We start from the raw sequence: 26,520 nt of genomic DNA on the forward strand, positions 1-26,520 counted from the left end.
TTTTTAATAATTACAGTTTTAAGTTATGTTGACCATTTGCAGAAAGATAATGGTCAAATTTAGGTTAAAGCATGAATTTTAAATTAACCTAATACCTAGCTTTTCTATATGATTTTCATACATGAAGTACAATGCCTATCACAAAGAAATTCTCAAGAGAAAGACCCTGGTACTAAATATTCAACACATATAATTCAACCTTGTCATGAAGTACAAAAAGTATATTGGTCTGATATCTTCTCACCTATGACATAATAACAAACCAAATGAAACTAATATCTTTTATTACTGCATAAAGCATTTTCTGTCCCCAAAGAGTAGAGAATGGCATACTTCATAGTTAATATAGACTGATAACTTAGTTTTAACAAATATACCTAAATTTATATATTCAAAAGTGTTGTTCCTTTCAAAGTTATAATACCATTGTTTAAAATATACTTAGAAATTTTCTCTTTTTAGACCTCCATTCAGAGTCTATATATAGTACATTGTTTTGAATCTCAGTAAAAACTTCATCTTTTGATCAAAAAATGAGGTATGATGCTAAAGTGGTGAAATTTGGTTTTTGGTATGACTCAAACTTGTTCTAAAGAGAGCTCTAAAAATAGCTGAAGCCATGAAAGCAAGCCTGAAAAAAAAATGTGTAGTAATCCACATTGATTATTTTGAAGAGGATAATACTGATTTTTATACTAAGTTCATTAGTTTGTATTAGATAAACTATGTTCCTACTGGTGTACTGATTTTTACAGATGAATCTGGTAGAGGTGGCCTTATAATATGGTAGATTGCTCCTTCAGGGACATGAATGTAGTTGTGTGTTAATGTTTATTATGTTTATTACCTCTGCTCTTTTTTCTGTCTTTGAATAATATATGTTGATTATTGGGTCACCAGTCTTGTTATTTCCTTTACTGTGCCTTTTTCCTATGTAGAGGGATACTAAATTAAGTAGTCTTCATACTTAAGAGAAAAATTATCTGTGTTGTAATAAAGCTTGTTTGTAAAATATTGGGATGTTGCCATTAAGCAATGAACTTACTAGTCCTATAACACCTTTACTTCAGTTTTAAGCGAGAAGCAGTTCTTGCCTTACTATTATTTCTTTCAACAAGGGAGAGCTTTTTCTTTAGTTTCAGCTCCTGGACCAGTAGAACTTTTTGTAGTAGAAATGAAAAAATAAGATTGCTTCTTTCATCTCTTCACAGAAAGGATCCAAGTGCTTTCTTTTCATTTCCTGTAACTGATTTTATTGCTCCTGGCTATTCTATGATCATTAAACACCCAATGGATTTTAGTACTATGAAAGAAAAGATCAAGAACAATGACTACCAATCCATAGAAGAACTGAAGGTAGTTATAATTTATTTGTATTTTCTGTGGGAAAAGAGACTAACCTGTGACACAAAATAAAACTCTGACATCTTTATTCAATCCAGAGCCAAACTTTTGGATTCTCTAAACACTAAAGCTTGGTAGAAATCTGCATGGCTGGTATTCAGAATATTTCCTATTGACCTTTTATTGTGCAAAGAGCAATTTTTTAAAAAAAATCTCTTAAGACCATATTTTCTGTCTCAGAAAACTCTTATAAGCTCTGTGATAGAAAATCAGATAAAATACATCATATGATAGCCTTTTTAGAGTAAAATTTTGCATGACTTTCATAAATGTTTTTTAAAATGTTGTTTCCCAATCTTTGAGATTAAAAGGGGATATTACAATTTTAATTTCAGATCAAAACAAATTATAGTTCAGATGGAAATTTAATTAGAAACAGTATTTTTTCCTTTTATGGCCATTTAAGAAAACATGCATATTCCCAAATAAGCAGGAAATAAATTGGTCTGATCACAGGTATTATATAAGGAAATAACTTGATCACATTCTTTCTTATTGCTCTCTAAATTCCACTTTATCTTTGTCAAATACATTCCCTTGCCTCCCTGCCCCCCATTTTTAGATGTTTGTTAACAGTTATAGTTCAGGTTGATTTTACTTTTAGATGGCCATAGTATCTACAGAAGGAAGGAAGATATGATGTTATCATCTTCTAGCGAGGAGGAACATCTATTTAAACTTTCTTTGTATCGGTCCTATATAGATACTTACCAGTTGAAGTAGTGGAGTGATTCTACCCTTCTTACTCTTTAATATTTTAGAACTAACTTCTAAGTAAAATCCTAACGAGTTATAGAAGAAAAGCTTATCTATACATCTCGCTTTTATTCTTTTTTTTTTTTTTTTGGATGAGGCAATTGGGGTTAAGTGACTTGCCCAAGGTCACACAGCCAGTAAGTGTCAAGGGTCTGAGTCCGGATTTGAACTCAGGTCCTCTTGAATCCAGGGCCAGTGCTCTATCCACTGTGCCACCTAGCTGCCCCTCACCTTTATTCTTTAAGAATTGTGCCCCATTTCTTTTCTTCTAACCATGTGTACAATGAAAGGGTAAGTTGGGAAGAAAGCAAGATTATAGCACCCAAGGAACTTCCAGTGTGTGTTTTGAGATCCACTTCTTAAATGGGTAGAATAATCATCTACCCTGGGAAATGTGCTAAATAATAGCTTATTGACCTGATAACCCACAGTTAGTTGATTTAAGTTGCCAAGTTATATCAGTCATACCAGTCTTTGTTCTCCTCCTTAAAATTATCTTGTTTAGCTTCTCAAAGAAGTGACATTTGATTAATTCTAAGACTTATGTGGATTATCAGCATTTAATTTCTAACTTGAACATCAGTTTATTATACGGTCATTTTGTAAACACTCAGCACCTGCTATGTACCTGGCTTGGCTAGGTGTTGGGGGATACAAAGATAAAAATAGAACAGTGTCTGCCCTCAAGGAGCTTACATTCTCTTGGGGAAGATTACATGTCCATGTATAAGTATATATAGTCAGTAAATATTAAACACTGTGCACTAGGCACTGTGTTAAGTGCTGGGGATTCAAAGAAAGGCAAAACAGCCCCTGCCCTCAAGGAGCTCACAATCTAATACAAAATAAATACAAAGTAATCTCTGGAGTAGAGGAGTTACTAGCAGCTGGTAGTGTTATTCAGGTCACTGAATTGCATTCATGTTCAAATAAATGAGAAGAATTTCCTTGACAAAATAGGCTATAATCACCTACTTAAACATTTCAGACCTTCAATTTTTAATAGAAAAAATTTACCTCAGTTTTCATTATATTTTTTTGAGAAATTCCAATACATAAAAAAATATTTCCTCCAAACATCTTTGGGCAAATAAGGTTAAGATGTATCACATAACTGAAATGAAAGTGGTGTTGTATTGAGCTGTTTACAAAACTCAGCATTCTTCATTTCTTGTGCTTCTCTTGGGGGGACAAAAGAATGAAATAATTTTACTGTATTAAGTTATCTTGATCTATTAAGGTAAAAGAAAATGAAATCTGTGTGTTTATATATGTACATATACATGTATATACATATACATACACAGACAAAAAAGTCAATTAAGATTAAAGATCTAAATACTGACATACAACAACATCATAGTCTTTTGCAGTGAAAAACTCTTTGGCTGATAAACTGCTATTTATCACATTTCTCAGGATAAATTATATCCATTTACCCATTTGGAGAATATCTTTTGTATTATAATCTTGTTTTAGTGACCCAAATGCTCTACATTTGACTGGGAAAAAAGAAAAACAGAATGCAACTCTTTTTTTTTAAAGTATTTTAGTTTTTTAAATTAACAAGCATTTTTTATTAATCTGTTCCTCCCACTATCTTCTCCCTTCAGCAAATAAAACAGACCTAAAATTAAAACCCTCAATACATAGCTGCTTAGTCCAACAAAACAAACTCCCACATTTGTTGTTCTTGTTCAGTTGTGTCTGACTCTTCATGACCCCATTTGAGATTTTTTTTTGGCAAAGATACTGGAGTGGTTTGCCATTTCCTTTTCCATCTCATTCGACAGGTGAGGAAACTGAAGCAAAAAGTGGCTTACCCAGGCTCACACAGTTTAGTAAATATCTGTGGTCAAATTTGAACTCAGATTTTCCTGGTTCCAGTCCTGGCAGTCTATCTACTGCACCACCTCGTTGCCCAATTCCTACATTAGATGTATCCTAAAATGTATGTTTCTTTGTGCATCCTAAGTTCATCAGAAGTTGAGAAGATGATTCATCTTCATTCTTTTGGACTTGTGGTTTATCATTGCATTGATCAGAGCTCTAAAATCTTTCAAAGTTGTTTTTCTTTCTGTTATCTTGGTATAAATTGACGCATTTCTGCTTACTTCACCATGTATCAATTCATTCCAGATGGGGAAGAAGAGTTTACTCTGAAATTGTCCACTTCATCATTTCTTATGGCAGAGTAATATTCCATTGCATTTATATATCACAATTTGTTTAGCTATTCCTCAATATAGCATCTAAGACCTTCTACCTCCACTGTACTACCTAAATACCTTAAACACAGGGATCATTATACTTTGTCAAACCTATAATCTAGCTGAGTGATTTATTGCTCATGAAAAGTCTAAGGAACATATTGTGTAAACCCAAAGTCAGTTTTTGTCTGCATATGATCTGGTTTTCTCCAAGTCCCTTCACTGCTTGCCTTTCTTCCTCTCCTCTGTGTGTGTTTCTGCTGTTTTCTGCAGAACTCTTTTCTGCTGTTTTAAGCTATTAAAGCCTAATGAAATTTAAGCTGTTTATGTGTCCATGTGTATATACACACACACACACTTTTTAAAAGCTTACTTCTATCTCTAATGAAATAGCTGACTTTATCAAGGAAGATCCAGACCCAACTGCAACATATATTCATTTTAAACTTGAGTAACTTTTGAGAATGCCACATGTACTTTTTTAAAGTTTCAATATAACACTCAATGTTGAGACTCTTTTCTTATTTCCAGCTTTCACTGTGGTTTAAAGCAGAGCTGTAATTCTTAACTGTTTGTAGCTTTCATCTGTTCTGTGTTATCATCACCTCTCAAAGAGTTTGGAATATTTTAGTTATAGCTGACATAATTTTCTTCATATTCACATAAGTGAAATTTACCTGACTATACAAAAATACAGAGAGTTTTCTAGTACATGCACATTGGAAACAAAAACTTAAAATTTTTAAATAATCTAGGTACTAATGTTACCTGTGGCAACTTATCATGATTCTATGGTTAATTTTATATTGACAAGCTCTTTGTTATATTCTACCAATACTTAGCTTTCAGTACTATGTAAAATTTTTAAAACCACATATGAATATTAAATAAAAGTATTAGTTTTATAACTATCTTATAGTTGTGGTAAAGAATATTATAATATTTTAGCTCTGCCCTCCAGGTTCTGCCTAAGTTTTCTAATATAGCAATAAAATGATAGATTAAGTTCTTCATTGTTTATGTCAAAAAATCAATTTCCAAAATAACATATGTAATTTCCTTTCAACAAAGATGTTTTCTATAAGCAAGAAAATCTTTTCTTTTGACCTAAGATTATTTAGTGGGCAGTGGAAGGAATCTTTGAAAGAATCTGCTTCTTGACATTTGATTCCTAAAAATGTAGTTCTAGATTTTACGTGGCTATTCCTCTCTGAAAACAGGATGTTGTAGCATGTTTAAATTACTTTTCTAATTGCGTCTCTTTTCATTTGTCAGTCAATACTTCAACACTTTAATTGCCAATGTGAGATTACCATTGGTGAACAGTGAGAGAAATGAGAGAATTATTTTTTCATGGTGATTGAAATGTGTTTTTAAATGACTTGAAGTTTGAGCAGATTGTATAATTTTAAAGTATTTTTTGTGCACTTTCCCCCTTAAACTTCTGTCTACAGGATAATTTCAAGCTGATGTGTAGCAATGCCATGATTTATAATAAACCAGAAACCATTTATTACAAAGCTGCAAAGAAGCTGTTGCATTCAGGAATGAAAATTCTTAGCCAGGTAAGGGAAAGCCCTTGTTATAAATGATGGAAATGAAATTTTATCTCTGCTTAAACCAAAATGAATATTTCTAGAAAGCTTCTGAATTTGCTTCAGAGTTAAATCATTTTTGGAATAGAAAACATTAAAAGAAAGACTTGTTCTTTTTAAAAGGTATGATGCTAAAGTGATGGATGGATAGACGGATGGATGGATGAATGTAGAATAACTCTTATTTGGAATTGATACATTTACTAGATATGCTTAGAGATCCCTTCCAATTCTGAGTTCATATGATTTTGTTATAAATTCCCTGGAGATACTTGACTGAACCTGGCAAACACTTCTACTTATTCTAGACAGAAGTGTTCTCAAAGAAATAATACTACCAAATTCCAGAAGATTGATGTGATAATTTATGAGGCGTTTAGCAATAGAAACTTTTTCTTTATGATAACTGTATTCCAAGTGTTTAATAGAAAATTAATCCTATATGAAGAGCATTATACTAGAGACAATGGGAAAGTTATATAGAAATTATATACAGTGGCTTACATCCAAGGATTTCTAGCATAGTTGGAAGAAACAGAATATGCACATATGAAATAACTGATGAGTAATCATAAAGCAAACTAGACCAGAATAGCAAACTCCTGATGTAAATTAAATAGCTATAATCAACAATGAAAACAATATGTTCAACAATAATATAAAAATCAAAAATTAGGACAAAGAAAAAGAAGAGTGTTCAAATTATGTTGGTGGTAATTTAGGAAGATTTTCTAAGATGGTGAATTTTGAGCTAGGCCTTGAAGAAGGGGAAGGATTAGCAGAGAACAATTTATTTTGTAGCTCTCTAATTCACTTATCGTATAATATTGGGCATTTCAGATGTCTCTTAGTATCTTGTTCACATATCAGACTTTGGGTTCATTGAGGTCAGAAAGTGCTTTTTTTTTTTTTTTTTTTTTTTTGGTGAGGCAGTTGGGGTTAAGTGACTTGCCTAGGGTCACACAGCTAGTAAGTGTTAAGTGTCTGAGGCCGGAATTGAACTCAGGTCCTCCTGACTCCAGGGCCAGTGCTCTATCCACTGCACCACTTAGCTGCCCCCAAAAAAGTGCATTTTATACAAACTTTATATCATCATCAATCATTGCTGAGCAAAATATTTTACAAACAATAGGTGTTTAATAAATCTTTGTTATTGGGAAGGAAACTCTGAGTGATAGTAATATTATGGGAAAGGCATCTATAAAAGAAAGCAAGTGCTACAGGAGGCATCAGAGTTTAGGTTAATTGGAAACATCAGGAGGACTTAATAGAAGGACCATGAATGGTAGTCTGAGAATGTGATTTTGACAAGATAGGCATAGTATTTTGTGTGTCAGCAAGAAGAGAATTAGAGAAGTGACATTGGAAACAGTGTTTAAGGAAGATTTTTCTGGCATAAATAAGTTGGACTGGGGACTTCAGATGAGTAGACCAGTTATGAAGGGAAGCTGTTAACAGCAATTCAGATATGAAGTCATGAAAAGAACAACCAAAGCAGTAGATCTTGGGAAAAGGGTTTGAGATTTTAGAGATCTTATTCAACCCCATCATTTTACAGATGGGGGAAAATGAATCCCAAAAGGGTTAAGTCACTTATTCAAGGTCACACAGATAATAGCAGAGGTGAGATTGAAATTCAGTTCCTCTGATCTCAAACACAGTTACTTTCCACACCACCCCATATTGCCTAGAAAGAAACAAATATATGAAACTTTTGGAAAAGAAAAATCAACCAGCATGAGTAGATATGGAGAGAGGGCAGGTGGTGAGCAAAAACATTAGATGGGATCAAAAATTACCTCTAAGTTTTAAAGCTCAGGAACTTAAAGGATAATAGCAGTAAGTTTTTAACATATATAGACAGAAAACTTGTGATTTTCTGATTTACAGTTCTACAACTAGAAAAACATCAAGGTATGCAGTTATCAAACTGTGTCTATATGTTCTATCTACTCTGAAAGATTCTTGAACCCAGTAAACTGGGAAAAGAAAACATTTAGACAGTTATTCTTGCCTTGCTAATATTTAGACAGCATTAGGTCCTGCCCTTTTCTAAAAGTGTAGAACAGTAATGTAAACCAGTTTTCCTTCTCTGAGATGATTTGCTTAGGAAGAGAGAACAAAAAATACTTATTTCACTATCCTCAGGAAAATGCTTAAATTCAGTCCAGAATGGAAAGCTATAAATGTGATATGAATTATGGCATTGATTTTAAAATCTGAAATCAAGTGGAACATAGCTGGGAGACTTTGACATTCCTTTGTAAAATCAAATCATTTGTACTGCTATATTACAGTGAAAGATTTTTGTTTCTTTATTAAGATCACATGAAGCAAATTATAAACTCTCAAACTTTATGAATTTTCTATTTTGTTTTTAAGAATTTCTAAAAATACAATTAAATTTTTAAGAAAGTTTTACTTTCTTTAAGAGTTCATGAAGTGTTGCTAAGACAAAATAAAGAGGGGAAAACCCTTTCTATTCTATTTTCTCTTTTTCTTATTTGTCATCTTTTTTTTCTCTAGATCTTTTCCTGTTGAGGAGCCCTACCCATCCTGTGCTATAGTTTCCTGTTCCCTCCACCCTTTTAGTTCTCCTGAGTTAACTCTTTTTATAGCAGTAGCACTGACAGCACATAGCATATCTTTTCATAAAAATATTTTAGACCAGAAGTTAGGTGATCTGAATTCTAGTTCCAGTTTTATCATTAACTTGGTACAACATCAGACAAAAGTTATCCTTGTCTCAGCCCTATTTAGTTTCCTTATCAGTGAAATGCATTGGTTGGGCAAGAAGGTATTTAAATTACCTTATAGCTCTAAATTTTTATGAAAATTATGTTTTCCAGAAAATTGATAACTTTTCTTATGTATTTTTTTTTAAGTGAGGCAATCGGGGTTAAGTGACTTGCCCAGGGTCACACAGCTAGTAAGTGCCAAGTGTCTGAGGCCACATTTGAACTCAGGTCCTCCTGAATCCAGGGCCAGTGCTTTATCCACTGTGCCACCTAGCTGCCCCTCTTATGTATTTTTTATGAACAGGCCTATCACACTCCCATTTTCTTTTCAGACACATCTGCACACAGGTGCTATTAGAAACGTCTTCATATCTGAATGATGAGTATATGTAAAATAATGATTATCTTGTAACTAAATGCTTAGAGAGAGTGAGTGTTTGTGTTTTATCAATCAGTAGCCAGTATGGTTAGTAGGGGTTTTTTTTGACAGGACAGAACTAAATCTTTACATTTCACTAAATTGTGAAATTTCTTATTGATTTGTTAATTAAGGAGAAATTTTAATTAACAAGAAAAATAGAACTTCCATATATAATATTTAGTAAACCAAATAATTTTTATTGGCATATACACATACACATACCCTTATGTTTTGGGGAGTAGAACTGTGATTTCATTGCTAGAAGGAAGGAAAGCCTGTGCAGGTTAACACGTGTTTACTGTCTAGAGAATGCATAGAGCACACAGCCAATGTGGGTAACAAGTGGGACTTAGCCTGATCCCTTCTGACTCCACACCCAGTCTTCTGTTATGTCATGCTCCTTCTTATGTTCAAAGTATAGATATTTAAAAATTAAACTTTAGAAGTGTTTATATGTGTGTTCAAAAAATACTGGAAGTTATCACATGGGCTCTGCTGATGTTTAACAGTAATGTCTTGGGGTTACCTCTGAGCCAAAATTTTTGTGAATTAGCTTTTTGTCATTTGACATTGGCATTCAGCATGCTATGGAAGGATACTAGACTCAGAATCAGGAAGCGGGGGCCCTAGTCATGGCCCTATGCCAGTGACTAGCCACAAAACCTTGAGCAAGTTTTTCAACTTCTTAAGGGCTTCAGTACCCTCATCCCTAAAGTGAGCTCTAAAATCCCTGTTTTTCATTGAATACCTGTTTCCTACACCAGCACCTCCAAAATGGGGAACCGTATATTAAGCTGTGACTGCTACTAGGAATAAAAATGTAGGGTACATGGCCAGGTGTGGGATATATTCTTCATATGCCAGCCCACTTGGCTAGTCCATGCTCTGTGAACACGTAGGACAGGGTACCTGGGAAGAGCTAAACTTTCTCTAGGACTTGCTCCAGAAAGCGTGACAGAAGTCATTGGAATAGATTGCCATAGTTGACATTTGAAAATAAAATTCATAAAATAGGATCAGAGAACTTCTTTGGGCAGTGTAGGCAGAATGTAGCCTCTCTTCATTATAAGGCAGAAAATATAATAGCAGCCTCTTGTAGTCCTGAAATTATGTTATTTCCTCACAAAGAAAAAAGTACCAAGTCTTCCATAGACCCCTGTGTTGACTGAACAAGATGATTCAGTATCCTGCATGTAATAGAAGATTTTTAAATAGCAGAACTCAATTCTTGATAATAATTATAACATTTTAAACTATTAAGGTTGGGTTTTTTGGTTTTTTGGGTTTTTTCCGGGGCAATGGGGGTTAAGCGACTTGCCCAGGGTCACACAGCTCGTAAGTGTCAAGTGTCTGAGGCCGGATCTGAACTCAGGTCCTCCTGAATCCAGGGCCGGCGCTCTATCCACTGCGCCACCTAGTTGCCCCCTGAACTATTAAGTTTAAGTAAGATTTGATCTTTTTTTAAAAGCATAGTCCTGCAAACTACACTTTTAATACCTGCTTTTTCTTACGGAAATATTATGAGACTTTGCCAAGAGAAAATAAAGAATAATTGCCCTAAATGTTTTTATTTTACCAGTTTACTGGCTTCAAGAATCTTTCAGGGGCAGCTAGGTGGCGCAGTGGATAGAGCACCGGCCCTGGAATCAGGAGTAACTGAGTTCAGATCCGGCCTCAGACACTTAACACTTACTAGCTGTGTGACCCTGGGCAAGTCACTTAACCCCAATTGCCTCACTAAAAAAAAAAAAAAAAAAGAATCTTTCAGAGAAGAACACACAGAAGCTCATAGTTTGATTTTTGCAGAGCTGGACCTTGTTGCCTGGGTTTCTAACTATAATGCTTCTTGGTATAATTGTGTTCTGCTTTTAATTTTTTGATTGCTAATGTTATCTTCTGTAATTGATATGCTAAATACTTGCAAAATGCTTTATGTATAAACTCTTTTTGGAAAAGTTTTCTTAACTGAGGATTAAACAAGAAGGTACTAATAACATTCTTAAAATACATATTTAAATATATATGTATGTGTGTATGCATAAATAATTTTTTTTTTTTTAGGAAAGAATTCAGAGCCTGAAACAGAGTATAGACTTCATGGCTGACTTGCAGAAGACCCGGAAGCAGAAAGACCAAATGGAAATACAGCAGAGCGGGGAAGATAATGGCTATCTGCTAAAAGATAAAGATGATTCTTTGGACAATGATATTAAAGTTTTCAAAAGTCCAAATAAGGAAAATAAAAAGTAAAGCACCTCCTTAAATTATTGTAGGAAAATAACCAGACCTTACTGATTGTAACTAAGGGAGGCTAAGGCATGATCATTGTGTTTCTGCTATCAGGCGAGGGAGTATATATGATGTATATTAAGAAAGTAACTTAATAACATGTTACTGTCATCTCTTCTCCTCCTTTCCCTTCATCCCCATATTGTCCACATATGCATGATTGTCCAAACTTGGTTTTTTACAAAGCCATTTCAAGTAGGTTTTCTTACAAGGTAGTCAAGAAATACGTTGCAATAAAACATTGTCAGGTTTTATCATTAAGTTTTACCTGTATTTGGTTTATTTAAATAGAATCATGAATAAGCCCATGTTGTTATAGTACTTCCTAAACAGAATAGTGAAATATTTCTGGGTACCACCCCTCTCCCCACCCCAGCCATATAGCTGCCATTTAGTTGACTTTATTTGGGAAAGGAATATTATAAAATATTTACTTCATTGCACACGAGGACATTATCTACCAAATGCACCTGTGATAAAAATGAACCTTTTTCTGAGTCTTCCTGGTCAAAAAAACTCCATCCTTGGTGTATTTCTAAGATTAGTAAATTTTTCAGAATCAAAATTTTATTTTTCTTTCTTTGCTTTGTTTTTTAAAGTTTGAGATTGATTTTGAGGGCTGTAGCATGAATAATTTTATTACTAAGGACACTGACAAGAAAGCTAAGTTATATATTTAGTTTGGATTTCTAATATTTGTGAAGTGGTTAGCAGCCTTTTACCAAGTCATGAAGAAATTTTCAGTTGGTGACAATAGGGCATAGTTCTCTGCTGTAATTGTACTCATATTTTACTCATATTTGGAATTCATTTGAATACTTTTTCCATGTATTTCTCTTTTTTTACTTGGTATTAATATGTGTTTTCAGGAAAGACAAAGATATGCTTGAAGATAAACTTAAAAGCAATAACTTAGAAAGGGAACAAGAGCAAATTGACCGCATTGTTAAAGAATCTGGAGGAAAGTTGACCAGAAGACTTATAAATAGTCAGGTGATTAATATTTTCCTGCCTTTTCTATCACTTGCTCTTCCACTCTTATTGATCTCATTGTTATTTTGTGTCTGTATTTTTGATTTTCTGTATCTTGATTCCATAGGTTTTATTCATTCTTTCCAGTTATGTAGTGTGTCATTAACAAAAAAAAACCCTTAAAAATGAAAACTAATAATACATTTGTATATAAAATATCCTGTTTTATTCTTGTTAAATTTTAGTGAATTGCTTTATTTGTTCATATACTCTAAAATGAAGCAATACTTATTCTGTGTGACTGAATCTTAATGCTAATTTTTTTCCTTGTAAATCGTGTTGTTTGATGATAATAGACTTAAAAGTGAAATACTTAAATATATGTAACCTTTTGCCACATCATTAATAGGTACCCCTTTATACTGGGTAACACTGTACATATGGATAGGGAAATTTAATTAATAGTCATGTTAGCTAACTATCACGACATTATTTTTAGTAACACTAAAGTCAAGCTTTCTCCTGCTTTATGTCATATGTCTGAAATCCCCAGAGCATATTACAAAACAGTTTAATCCTTCATTTGAATGTTTTATTTCATTTTAGTGTGAGTTTGAAAGAAGAAAGCCAGATGGAACCACAACATTAGGACTTCTTAATCCTGTGGACCCTATTGCAGGAGGTATGTCCACAAGCAAAAAAGCAAGCTAAAGACCCAATACTCTGTTCTTTATCCATGCAGGTTACTGATCTAGTTTTGTGTTTCTTCAAAATAGCTTCAGAACCAACATTTTATTGTTAAAAAACTTAGCTAAACAGTGTGTAATGTATTAGAGATTTGTCAGTGATCACTTAATTTCCAGTTAAACCTAAAATAAGTAGGTATAAAAAATTGACTTCACTTAGAAAGTAAAGAAACCCCTAAAACATTTAGTGTGTATCTTAGTCATGATTCCTGTGGTGTTTAAAATCTAATGTGTGGTTGCCTTGTTTCTACCCCCAGTATCAGGGAAGAACTAGCTAAGGTTTACTTATAAGCTGGAAACATCAGCACCAGTTTTTGGCATTAAGCATTTATTAAAGAGTAAAGAGAACATATGGAGTACAGAAAGCAAAGCAAGAAAAGCCTATCTCCTTTCCTCTGTCTCTCTGTCTCTCTGTCTCTCTGTCTCTCTCTCTCTCTCTCTCTCTCTCTCTCTCTCTCTCTCTCTGCCACCAACCTGAAGTCCCAGAATGAAAAGGGCTAACCCAGGGAGCCAGCCTCACCTCCTACTTCCTGTCCCCCTCCCTCAGAAAAGGAGGTCCTTCAGACTGATTGGTTGAGGGTGGTCTCGTGTTGATGTCATAGTCCACAGCCTCTGAGAACAATACCCCACTCAGGACCAGCCAGGTGTGGTCTTGATTTAATCAACCTTAAGTAGGTTCTCAGTCAGTCTCACCCAATTCAATCAATTCCAAATCAGTCTTCAGGTGGAGCCCCTGAGCATCTGCCAAATCTCATTATTTTCTCACACTCCCAAACTTAGGTTCAAATGACCTTGTAGGTTTCCATTTATTTCAAGAAGTATTTCAAAAGCTTTAAATTCTCAAAACAAATTAATTTAATTAACTTTAAAGTATTGCTGTTATGAATTTTATACAAATTATCAAAAAATTTAAAGTGAAAAGAAGAAGGGATAGCTTTTCTGAAGAATTGAAAGTTCATTTTTTTTGTCTCCAGACAATCCTCTAGGTGAGGATTCATCGTAGCAAAGGGTTTAATTTTCTTCCTCCCTCAAAATCAAAAGTTTAAACCAGTGGTGATTACGGCCTCAAGGATACATTAATGTCAGTCAGTATCATCAGATAGTGTCATATAGATCTTTTTATGTATGCATACATATATTGTGTGTATAAATATGTATATATAGTCATGCAATGCTATTATAATGAGTTGATATCACAAGCTTTTTGAATGTTCTCATCACATCTTTTAAGATAGGTATATGAAAAAACAAAAATTAAAAATCTTAAAGCTTGTAAATCGTTTTAGAGACTTTAAGTTTACTATTCAGTAACCACTCTCACAGGTAAAATAGATGTTTGGGATTGATGTCTATGCTAGAACATAGTGCTTTAGCGATTACAAAATCCTGGTTCACATCACATTGCTTCAGGTAAGACCTATAATAGATACTAATCTTTCCTTACTATGCTGTAAAGTCTTATCCTCTTTCATCTGAGAAAGTGCCCCATCTTTGATATCTGGCCAATTGATGTGTTACTAAGGCTTGCTTTTCCCACTGTATGATAAATCTATTTAGACAACCTTCTTTAAATGGAGTACGGTGGTATAGGACAAAGAAACTAGAGTGAGTTTTCTAATCCGAGATTTGCCCATAATTGGCTGGGTGGCCTTGAGCAGTTCACTTAGCCCATCTGGGCCTCTATTTCCTCATCTGTGGAAGTTACCTAATACAATGGATAGTAAATAGAGCGCTGAACTTGGAATTAAGATCCTGGCTGGTTCACTTAACCTCTCAGCCTCAGTTTCTTCATCTGTAAAATGGGGATATTAATAGCACCAACCTCACATTTTTGTGAACATCAAATGAGATGTAAAGAACCCTGTAAACTTTAAACTACCATATAAATGCCACTTGTTGTTATTCTCTTTCAAATGAAATCAGACAGGTTGATTTCTAAGGAACCTTCTAGCTCTAGACTTGAGTGTTTTGAATTGATTTCCATGAGATAAATTGGTATTGTTTTAATGAAAACATCTATAGGAAATCATGTAAGGAATTTGATGAAAGGGTTTGTCACTTTAAAACATATATTTCAAACAATCTTGCATCATTGCATTTAGAAATGTGAAGGAAATGTATAAGTTCACCTAAATAGGCTCCGTGGGTACCCTTTTATTAAATATAGCTAATGAGGCACAAGAAATACTGCAGAACTCTTAAAGTGACATTGGAATTGAATTCATTTCAGTCTTTGCAATACTCAAGAGAATAGTTGAAGATATAACTTGTGAATTTTATACAAATGCCCAGTAAGTATAAAATAAAAAGAAAAGATGATGCTTTTTCTTTTTTTTCCCTACTCCAGATCCCTTTTGAATAAGAATTTTTCAAAATAAAGTTTTTATCTAAATATATCTGAGAAATAAATCATGCTTCAAAAATAATAGCTAATATCATGAACTTTAAATAGAGAAAATGCCACAAGAGTAAAAACACTATTAAGGTAGTACAGTGGAATTGTTTTAGGGAAAGGCGGAAGGGAGGGGTCTCAAGATTTTCTATCTGGTATGTATTCTAGGCCCTGCTCGCAATCATTTAGAAAATATTTTTGAAGTTCCTGCTATGTTCAAAGTCCTTTACACTAGAAGAACTATGAAAATAAATATTATGTAGTCCCTTCCCTCGAGTTGTTTATAGCGTAGGCTCCGGTCGGAGGCCCTGATTGCCAGCATATAAAAGGTGATTAGCCTTGTGAAAATTAACTATTCAAATTCAGTGAAACTAAGTTTTAACAGAAAACTAATTTATTAATTTATGGTAGGAAATACATTGAAAAATTCTGTAAGATGATTACTTCATGGGGTGTTCCTTTTTTAGTGGTTAGTTGGTCCATTTAGGAAAGCAAATTATAGATCAGAAAATTAGTAAAACCAGATCTGAGTATAGATGTTTGAAACTTATATGTTTCCATTGAGATGTTACTACCAGGTGAATTTCTCTTTTCTATTCAGAGAATATTTTAAAATTTATTTACTTTTGTCATTTTGTATATTTTGCTTTTTGAAATATTGTATTGTAAGACTCTTATCATTTGCAGTAAAAGCTGCAAGGTTCTGTGTGATCATAACTATAGTTCCTTGGTACTTGAACTGCTTCCTTCTGAATCCTTGCAGTATTTCTCCTTTAATGTCAGAGCTTTGGATTTTTGCAGTCATATTCCTGGGACTTTTTCTTTGGGGGTTTCTTTCAGGAAGTGATTAGTGGATTTTTAAAAATTTTACCCTCTTGAATAGTTTTAATATGTGATTTTTTTGAAATGTAGCGTTCAGATTTTTTTTTAGATCATATTTTTCAGGGAATTCAGTGATTCTTAAATTATATCTCCTTGATCAGTTTTCCAGGTCAGTTATTTTATATCAACTTACATTTTCTTCCAGTTTTTTAATTTTGTTCTAACATTTGTTGCTGTCTCATGGATTTCTGGTTAGTCTGGTGTAGTTTTCAGGGAATCCATTTGTCAAGCAAAGTTAACCACTTTTTCTATTCTCCTTCCGAATCTTTTCCTCAAGGGTTTTTATTTTATTTTATCTCTTGCTTTATTGCTTCTAGGTATTCACGTAGTACTTTTGGAAAATTCATTTTTGCCTTGAGTCTCTGTTTATAGTTGTTACAGAGTTACTGTTTCTTTTGGAGGTTCTCTAGAATTAGGATAATTTTCAATGCTGGTCAGCATTTTCTTTGATTTTACTCTTTTTCTCCAGCTTTAGTTCCTGAATTGAGTCTCTCTTCAAGGGCCAAGGTCTCCCCACTCCTGCGCTTTTGTGGGGAGATGGTTAGATCTGCTTCGTCTCACCTGTGTTCTAGTGGTGACCTCCACCCAGATAAACTTAGGCCTCCTGGCTTTTTGAGGTACAGAGTGCTAGATTTTTAGGACCTTTTCTGGCATCTCAGGACAGTAGGGTCTTCAAAGCCCCTGTACCTTGACCTTCCTAATCTTTTTTTTTTCTTTTTTTTTTAGTGAGGCAATTGGGGTTAAGTGACTTGCCCAAGGTCACACAGCTAGTAAGTGTTAAGTGTCTAAGGCTGGATTTGAACTCAGGTCCTCCTGACTCCAGGGCCGGTGCTCTATCCACTGTGCCATCTAGCTGCCCCGACCTTCCCAATCTTAAATGTAATTTCTCTGCTGTGGCCAGTGCCACTCTTGGGTCTTCTGAGGCCTCCAACCCTGTCCACAGGGGAGCTCTCCACTCTTGACTGTCTCTGGAAAGAGCTTTGCTAACTACATATGTCTCTCACCCATTCCTGGTCGTTCTGAGGGTTGTTCTGTACTGATTTTTCCAGCCTACCTCTTTCCTCTTGCTGTCAGGCTTGTGGATAACTTCCTGTGCAATGCTGGGTTAGAAGAAGATGCTTCCTACAGCTTTTCATTGACTTTCTTGTTCATCGTTCAGTCTGGTGTGAACTTCAGGGTTTTCCTAGAGTAGATATGATGGAGCCAGGCTGTCATTCTACCACTCAGGCAGCCATTTTGGCCAGCAGATTAATTGATTTTTAAAGAAAATTCATCCTGGACCAGGAAGGAGTCTGGAGACCTAGGTTCATTTCCCAGTTCTTCCATTCTAGCTTTGTGATCCTTGGGCTGGTCACTTGAATGTAGACCTTAGTTTTCACATCTGTAAAATGGGGTAGCTTCAGGGAATGTGGTTGGAGTTACATGGGCCAAGTTTTTTTCTAAGGTTATCTATTCAGTACTCCATATTTTTCTGGTTACATCATATCTATTCCCCACACCTTAATTTTAAATATCTGGTTAGAGGCAGCTAAGTGAACAGAGCACTGCACCTGGAGTCCAGAAGACCTGATTTTACATGTTGCCTCAGACACTTAACTAGCTGTGTGACCCCAGGCAAGTCACTTAACTTCTGTCTGCCTCGGTTTCTTTATCTGTAAAATGGGAATAATAACAGCATCTCTCTCCCAGGGTTGTTACAAGGATAAAATGAGACAAACTTTAAAAAGCACTTTGCAAACCTTAAAGCATTATAGACATGCTAGTTGTTATCATCCTCATCATTATTAATATCGTAATTTACATAGATTATATGTCTAAAAGCTGCCTCTGATTGTTCCTGATTCCCCAGCCAGTTCAAGCTTTTAAGCATCTACCATGTGTTAGAGTCTAAGGCGACAAAGGCATAAATGAAATCGTCCTCACCCTCAAGAAGCTTATGTTCTATGAAAAGAGACATGTACATAAATATTTACAAAATCTATTTACAGGTTACATTTTCTAAGGGGAAGACACTAGCAGCTAGAGAATCAGGCAAGGCTTCACATGAGAACTGTTGCTCGAGCAGATTTTTTAAAAAAATAAGGGACTCCAAGAGGCAAGGGACTCCAGCCCCAAAGAATAGCCAGGGCAAAGACTGGGAGAAAAAAGACATGAAGTGTGTTTAAAGAAATCATAAGGGGCGGGGTGGGGGGCGGGGCAGCTAGGTGGCACAGAGGATAAAACACCGGCCCTGGATTCAGGAGGAACTGAGTTCAAATTCTGCCTCAGGCATTTGACATTTATTAGCTGTGTGACCCTGGGCAAGTCACTTAACCTTCATTGCCCCCAAAAGAAAAAAAAATCATAAGCTCCTCCTGAGGAAGGATAGTTTCACTTAGAGTATTTTTATTTCCTGGCGCTTGGCACAGTGCTGGGTGTGTAGTTAGTAGGTGCTTCATCAGTTTTACAGAATGGGGGAGGAGCAGCAAGGAATTACTGCTCCATAAAGAGGAGCATAGAGTAATGCTGGAGCCTGTTTGAAGAACTTGAAAAGCCAGAGGAGTTTATATTTGATCCTAAAGGCAGAAGCATTGGAACTGGATGAGGGAATGGCCACATCTGCTCTTGAAGAAAATCACTTTGGCAGCTCTCCAGAAGACGGATTAATGAAAGGAGAGATTCAAGACAGGGACACTAATTAGAGGGTGGCTAGCTCACTAGTCCAGGTGAGAGATAATGAAGGCCTGGACTAGGGTGTCAGTGTCCATATGGAGAAGGGGAATAGATGCAAGAGATGTGGAGGAAGAAAATGAAATTTGGCAACTGATTGGTTATGTAAGGTGAAGGAACATGAAGAATCAGATAATACTAATGTGAACCTGAATGACTTGAAAGATGGTGGGGCCCTCTCTGCATTATGCCACACTAACTTTCTTTTTTAAAAGATCCACAATAGGGGCAGCTAGGTGGCGCAGTGGATAAAGCACTGGCCCTGAATTCAGGAGGTCCTGAGTTCAAATCCGGCCTCAGACACTTGACACTTACTAGCTGTGTGACCCTGGGCAAGTCACTTAACCCTCATTGCCCCACAAAAAAAAAAAAGATCCACAATAATCTGTTTTATGGGAATTTATTAACTTACTACAAGGGACAGGTTTTCTGGCTTTTTTTGTTTTCATGTTGGAGGGGAGCAGAAGAGGTAAGGAGGTAATAACAATATAGAACAAAAGAAGGAAGAAGTGTCCACGAAGCTCTTTTTAAAATTATTTTAAATGAACAGAAGGAGTTTTAGAAGGAAACTGAGCAGGAAAACTTTTAAAACAGATCAACCTTTTTTGTGACATGGACCCCTTCCTTAGAAGAATGTTTTTGAATGTATAAAATAAAATACATAGGATTACAAAGGAAGCCAGTTATATTGTACTACAGTTATCAGAACATTTTTTCAAAACAGTGACCCCCAAAGAAGTTAACCTGCTTTAAAACTAACTTAGTAAATTGGGGGGGGGGGCTGTATATGTATTTTAAAAGCTGTATGTAATGATATTCATGATTTCATATATGTTACTTTTTATATTCTTTATATTTGGAAATGTTCAGGTTTGTTAGTAATTGTCAGATTCAGAAAAACAAAATATAAAAAAAGTTTAAGTTTTTTTAAATCTTTTTTTTTTTGTTTAAAAACTACAATATTTGTTCAACCTTTGAGTCTTTTTTTTTTTTAGTGAGGTAATTGGGGTTAAGTGACTTGCCCAGGGTCACACAGCTAGTAAGTGTCAAGTGTCTGAGGCCGGATTTGAACTCAGGTCCTCCTGACTCCAGGGCCGGTGCTCTATCCACTGTGCCACCTAGCTGCCCTCAACCTTTGAGTCTTGTTGTTTAGAATGAGACCCTTGATATTAGATATAGCAGTAAATTTAGTTCTTCAAACAGCTGTCTGCTTACCTGTCTTACACTTGAATTTATTCTTCAGAACCTGGCTACTGCCCTGTAAGATTGGGAATGACAACTGGAAGACTTCAGTCTGGAGTTAATACATTGCAGGGGTTCAAAGAGGACAAAAGGAATAAAGTTACTCCAGGTGAGACCTAGGACTTGTAGTAAGTAGTTTGTCATTCTCCTTTTAGGCACTGAAGGGAGCAGAAAGTTGAGAAAAAGAATACCATAATATCTAACAATCTTGGCAAAATCATATGACCTTATCTATGTTAAATATATTATTTATATTGTCAAAAATTGAATCTCAACTTTTAGAATATATTTGAGAGTATTGACTTTTATATACAAGATGTAACTTTGTGACTACCTTTGGAAGAGCGAGACAGTTAAATATCTTCAATTCGAGGCAGTAATTAACAGAAATGGACTAGTTCGTGTTGTAAAAAAGCAAAGTAGTAGTGTTGAGGGTTTTTTTATTATTATTCAACAGTGTTATACTTGAATTATGGACCCTACAGTTCTTATGCACCAAACTATGATTCTACATTTGCAAATATCAGCAAGGATGATTCTGATTTAATCTACACAACTTATGGGGAAGATTCTAATCTTCCAGGTGGTTTCAGGTGAGTCACCAATTCTAGCACTACATTTTCCTAAAATAATTATATCCCAGTAAGATTTGTGTTTATGTACCTAAAATTCTTTAGTTTGGGTTACAAAATTATCCATGTGCAGACAGTGCCCAACTTAAGTAAGCTCTTTAATTATGAACTGCTACCCTTGGGATTTCTATTCCCTTCCCCCAGTTTCTCTGTTCATGTGGCTTTTCACTTTTCAGGGATGAGGCAGTAGAACTGACTGAGGAGGAAGGGTGGGTGAACCTCAGATGCTTCTCCTTTTTTTTCCCAACATCCAACTGTCCCAGGCCCCATCTAGATTCTATGAAGAAATGCCCAAATCAGAATGAGTTTGTTTTCCTCTGAAATAAACAGTAATATTCCATCAGTCCTTTGTACAATCAGCATCCAATGAGGTATCTTTCCTTACCAGGACAATTTTTTCTTTGATGGTGGGAGTAAAGAGAACAGTATGGTTATGATGAAGTCTTTTAACCCCTTTTCTATTTCTTACTGTTACCCTTAGAAAATCTGGGGGTTGTGTGCATCCTTTAGAGTCAAAAGGATAAAGATATGGTTGTTTGTTTCTAGTAGGCAGGGTAAGAGAGAAATCCTGCCCAGAAACTACAGGTTGTAGGATTAGAAAAGGGAGTGGCTGAACACTTTTCACAGTGCCCTCAGGCATTTATACCAACAGGAAGCCCCACTCTTTTCTAACTCCTTGCCCCAATATATACTGGACCAAGAAGAGGTATATTCCTTACGACTGTCACTTCTATATCCTTCTGCAGCCATCACTCTTCAGCCTCTCCTCCTTTTGATATTCACTTCATCTGCATCACCTAGTCTAGGTTCTTATTGTTGTAAATCTGCCTCTAGAATTCCAATAACGTTCTCAAATTCAGTACCTGGTTCAGAGTTGTCCTGTCCACCCCAACCCTAGACCTCATTTTTGGGGACTAATGTATACACATTGTGGTCACCTAGAGCAGCCTGACCTCCAGTTCATCAACCTCAGCTGTCATGACCTACATTTTCTCACATCCTCACCTGTACACAGTGATAATTGTGCCTCAGGTTTCACTGTAGCCCATAACAATGCCATCTCCATAATTTTGGCCTTTAAATTACGCCCTCTGCTCATAATCTCCTTTCTTTACAGGTTTCCCTTTGCCTGATTTCCTCTCAGACCTGTTCTTTGCCCTCATCCTAACCTCTAGTCTCTCCTCACCTCCCTTTTCTCCTAAGTCTATCACTCCTATTCTGATCTCACCTTTCTTTGACTTTATAGTTGACCAGATCAGCTGTGTCCTGTCTTCCACCCCTGATTCCTTTGTCCTTCCATGTGCTCTTCTAATCCTTGAACCCAAATTACTTCCACTCTTCATTTTCTCTACTCTAACTCCAGTACTTCTGATCACCACCAGAGGAAGACATACTAATGTGCCAACTAAGTTTACAACCAATTCATGTTCTCTTATTCTAATTAGGCCCTCATCGCTACAAAGCAATCCTTTCATTCTTCCCTGATTATTTATTAGGTCTCTACAATAATTATTCCAGACATTCTCCTCTATCCTCAAGCCTTCTAAGCAACCCATCCCCTCTCCCTATCATCAAAAAACTTTGACCCCTACTCTACTGAGAAAACTGAGGCTATACATTGTAAGCTCCCTCAACTCCCCTACTCCATGCCTCAAAATTGCTCTTCCATATTGTCATCCATCTTCTCCTTTGCTCCAGTATTTGAAGAAGAGATGATCTTTCCAAAGCTAAACCTTCAATTGGACCCTTGATCCCATTCCCTTTAGTTTCCTCCAGGAACTTCCCCTTTCTGCTTTTCCCACCCTCATCTTGAATTTCTCCTTAGCTACCGGCTCTTTCCCCACTACCTACTATGAGATTTAAAATCTAATTGCTATGTCTAAAAATCTAATGTGCAGTCACCTTAAATTAGAAACTCATAGCACCAGTCTTTGGGGACATTAAGCATTTATTAAAATATAATAGGGATTAGTAAAGAGAACAAGTAGAGTTCAGAAGGAAAGACCCTAGCTCTCTGTACCTGCTCCTACCACACCCTCCAACAGAAAGGAAAAAGACAAATCCTGTTCTCTCAAGCAGAAGCTCCCTACAGGCCAGCCCAGGCATGGTCCCTACACATAGCTCCAAGCTAATTGGCTAGTAGCTTTGATTGATATGACTTACAGGCAATTCTATGAATAGATATAACTTCCAGACACTAGTCACATGCTTTCTCCTCAGGGTGGAGCTACCCTGATTCTCACACTACGATATCAAAATCTCCCCCATATTTAAAAACTTTCACTTGATATTGCCTTCACCTCAAGCTGTCATCCTATATCTATCTCCTTTCACCGCTAAGCACCCAGAAAGAGTTAACTACACTCAACATCTCCACATTCCTTACCTCCCACTTGAAATCTGTGTTGTAGCCCCACCAGTGGAATGAAACTTCCCTTTCAGTGGTTACCAGTGGTCTCTTATCTACCAGGTTCACTTATCTACCAGCTTTTACTCACTCCTCATTCTCCATAACATTTCTGGAGTTTTTGATGACATTATCCAGCTCCCAATCTTCTTCCTTAACATTTCCTCCTCACTGGTTTTCCATGACGCTGCTGTCTCCTGGTTCACCTACCTGTCTTACCATTCTGAACTTGTTTGCTAGATTGTCCACCCCCTAAGTGTAGATGTCTTCCAGGTTTCTGTCCTAGCCTGCCTTCTTTCTCTGCTTAGTCATTTTAATGATCTCATTAGCAACCATAAATATGGCTCATAGTAAACACTATATAAATGTTAGTTATTACAACTACTACTACTATACAGATGACTCCCAAATCCACATAGCCAACCCTTATCCCTCTCTGGAAGTCAAGTTCCAAATAAGCTGCTGAACATTTTAACCTGGATATCTCTGTCTCAGGTTCTGCATGTCCAAAACAAAACTGATGATATTTCCCCCTCGACCTGCCTATGCTTTGGACTACCCTGTTTCTCTGAAAGGTACTCTCATCTCCCAGCATGCCCATGCTCAAAAATCTCCACATCACCTTTAATTCTTCCCTTTCCCTCACCTTCCCATAGTAAAACATTGCCGAGTCTTGATTAGAGCTCAGAATCTCTCACCTCCATCCAACGCGGCCCCCACTCTAGTTCATGCTTTTATAATCTCTTGCTGAACTATTGTAATGATCATCTTGCTGAGGAAGTTATTACAATAGTAGTGCTTCTACCAGCTTCTCTCTAATCCATCCTCCACATAGTTTCCAAAATAATTTTCCAGAGTCAGTGGTCTAGCCATGTCACTACCTTACTTAGATACTTTCAAGGCTTTTGCTTCCAGGATAATCTGACCTTTAAAGCACTCCATTGCCTACAACTTCTCTTTCCAGGCTTATATTATTTCCTTTCATGCTCTGTATTCTAGCAAAACTGGACTCCGAGCTCCTTCCCAAAACCATAATTCCATCTTCCATTTCCATGACTGGCCATGCCTGGAATGCACTTTCCTATGTCCTTATCTTCCTTCAAGGCTCAGGTGCCACCTGCTCTATGAAGCTTTCTTTGGCCCCCTCTAGTTGTTAGTGTTCTCTCCCCTCTCAAGTTTCCTTGTTCTCCTTTATCTGTCTTTTCTTCTCCTTCCCCCAACAGAATGTAAACTCCTGGAAGCCAAGGATTTTAGATTTTATTTCTCTCCAGGACTTGGCACACAGGCATTTAAGAAATATTTATTGAATTAAATGATATACAATTATATTTTACCTGCAGGTAGTATAAATCTTCCATATCATTTCCACTAGCATGTCAGTAAATGTTTTCATTATATTCTGTCACCTTTATCATACAGTAGCAAAGAGATCACCAGGAATTAAGAAAATTCTAGTCTTATTGAACAAAATGTTAGATATTATGTAATTACTCCTTAGGTTATGGTAGTTTTCTCTCTGTCCTATATTATTAACCATGGTAGACAAGATTAAGCATATAGAGATAATTTATGTGAAAGTTACTTTTATAATTCTTTTCTAGTATCCATGAGTTTCTGGCCACATCACAAGATTATCCATATGTTATGGCAGATAGTTTATTGGATGTTCTAACAAAAGGAGGACATTCTCGATCCCTCAGAGAGCTTGAAACGGTAAGAACTCTAATAAAGACAAGACAGTTCGTCATGGTTCCCAAGCATTAGTTACTCAGTGTTATGAAACTATGGTATTAACCGATATCAAAACCAAACTCCCTTCATCTTAAAAAAACAGCCCCACCCAGGGAGGGTGGAGGTCATGGGTGGAGAACAATGAGCGGAAACCAATAACTCAGCTGCCGGGATTTCTGGCCTCAGAGACTTTTGAAGAACTGAACTTGAACTTCAGTCTACATTAATTTTCCTCATCCTTTGGAGTAGAGGATTGTGAAACAATTTATATACTACCTTGGTTCAAATTAAACTGGTTTATAATTATCTAGGCCTACTTTTTCCTATGTCAGACAAACACATAGTTCTGCATGTAAACAGGAACTTAATATGTCTCCCAGCCCCAAAGCAAGAATTGGAATGATTTCACATGGCTACAGTTACTAGTAGGGTCAGCAAGATGGCATAGTTGATAGAGCACCAGTCCTGAAGTCAGGAAGACTCATCTTCCTGAGTTCAAATTTGCTCTCAGACACTTAATAGCTGTGTAACCCTTGGCAAGTCCCTTAACCCTGTTTACCTGTTTCCTCATTTTTAAAATGAGCTGGAAAAGAAAATGGCAAACCATTGCGGTATCTTTGCCAAGAAAACCCCAAATGGGGTCACAGAGGTAGGCACAACTGAAATGACTGGACAACAACAACAGTTACTAGTGAGATGGGGAAGAGTTTTCTCTGCAAAGTTTGTGTTACTTTTACTAGTGAAGCTTTCGCTGCCACCTCTGCAGTTTCTCTTGGACAACAAGAGGCCATAGAAGGATGCACTGAGTGCCAAGAACACTCTGAAAGGTTGTAGGTACAGCATAAGTAGTGATGTTGTTCACCAACTTCCTCTTTACATTGCTGCTGTTTTTTGGGGACTAACAACTCTTCAACTTTGCTGCTTGGAGTGTTTTAATGGCCAGCCAACTGCTATGTTTAGACAGAGGAAAGAGACATCCCTCTACTCAGAAATTCTGGTAAACCTCTTTGTCTACCCAACTTAAGTGATATTTCTACTAAATTTTTCATTATTTCAGAAGGGTATATTTCTTCTCCCATGAGCTTGAATTAATAGAGATTTAATATAATTTCAAATGGGTGGTTTGTATAAATATCATTTGGCTTTTAAGTATGGGGCCCCATGGTAGCAAACACACTTTGCAGGCCACTTTTTTTTCCTTTTAAACTTAACATCAAATAAAATGAGCATTTTAAAATATATAAAGTAGAACAGAAAAGAAGAATTATACATGAATTCATGTAATTTTATTACATATAGCTTACTTTTCAAATATATAATAAATTGAATATATAACTTGCAAAGCTGGCCTGCTATGTTACTTTCTGGCTTACCTTCTGTACTGGTCTGTGCTT

The 26,520-nt window shown here is 36.0% G+C and overlaps 1 protein-coding gene across 1 annotated transcript in view; it reads left to right on the plus strand.

Moving 5' to 3' along the window:
* BRD7 (bromodomain containing 7) overlaps nt 1-26,520 on the plus strand; it is a 45,877-nt gene that overhangs the window by 15,611 nt on the left and 3,746 nt on the right. Inside the window, exons 5-12 of the mRNA XM_043989306.1 lie at nt 1,212-1,356; nt 5,825-5,935; nt 11,186-11,370; nt 12,283-12,406; nt 12,992-13,067; nt 20,358-20,465; nt 20,814-20,949; nt 24,997-25,108. Of these exons, the coding sequence (XP_043845241.1) occupies nt 1,212-1,356; nt 5,825-5,935; nt 11,186-11,370; nt 12,283-12,406; nt 12,992-13,067; nt 20,358-20,465; nt 20,814-20,949; nt 24,997-25,108 (997 nt within the window). The remainder of the gene's footprint in view (nt 1-1,211; nt 1,357-5,824; nt 5,936-11,185; nt 11,371-12,282; nt 12,407-12,991; nt 13,068-20,357; nt 20,466-20,813; nt 20,950-24,996; nt 25,109-26,520) is intronic.

The sequence above is a fragment of the Dromiciops gliroides genome, chromosome 2 (assembly GCF_019393635.1).
Source record: "Dromiciops gliroides isolate mDroGli1 chromosome 2, mDroGli1.pri, whole genome shotgun sequence".
NCBI classification, from domain to species: Eukaryota; Metazoa; Chordata; class Mammalia; order Microbiotheria; family Microbiotheriidae; genus Dromiciops; species Dromiciops gliroides.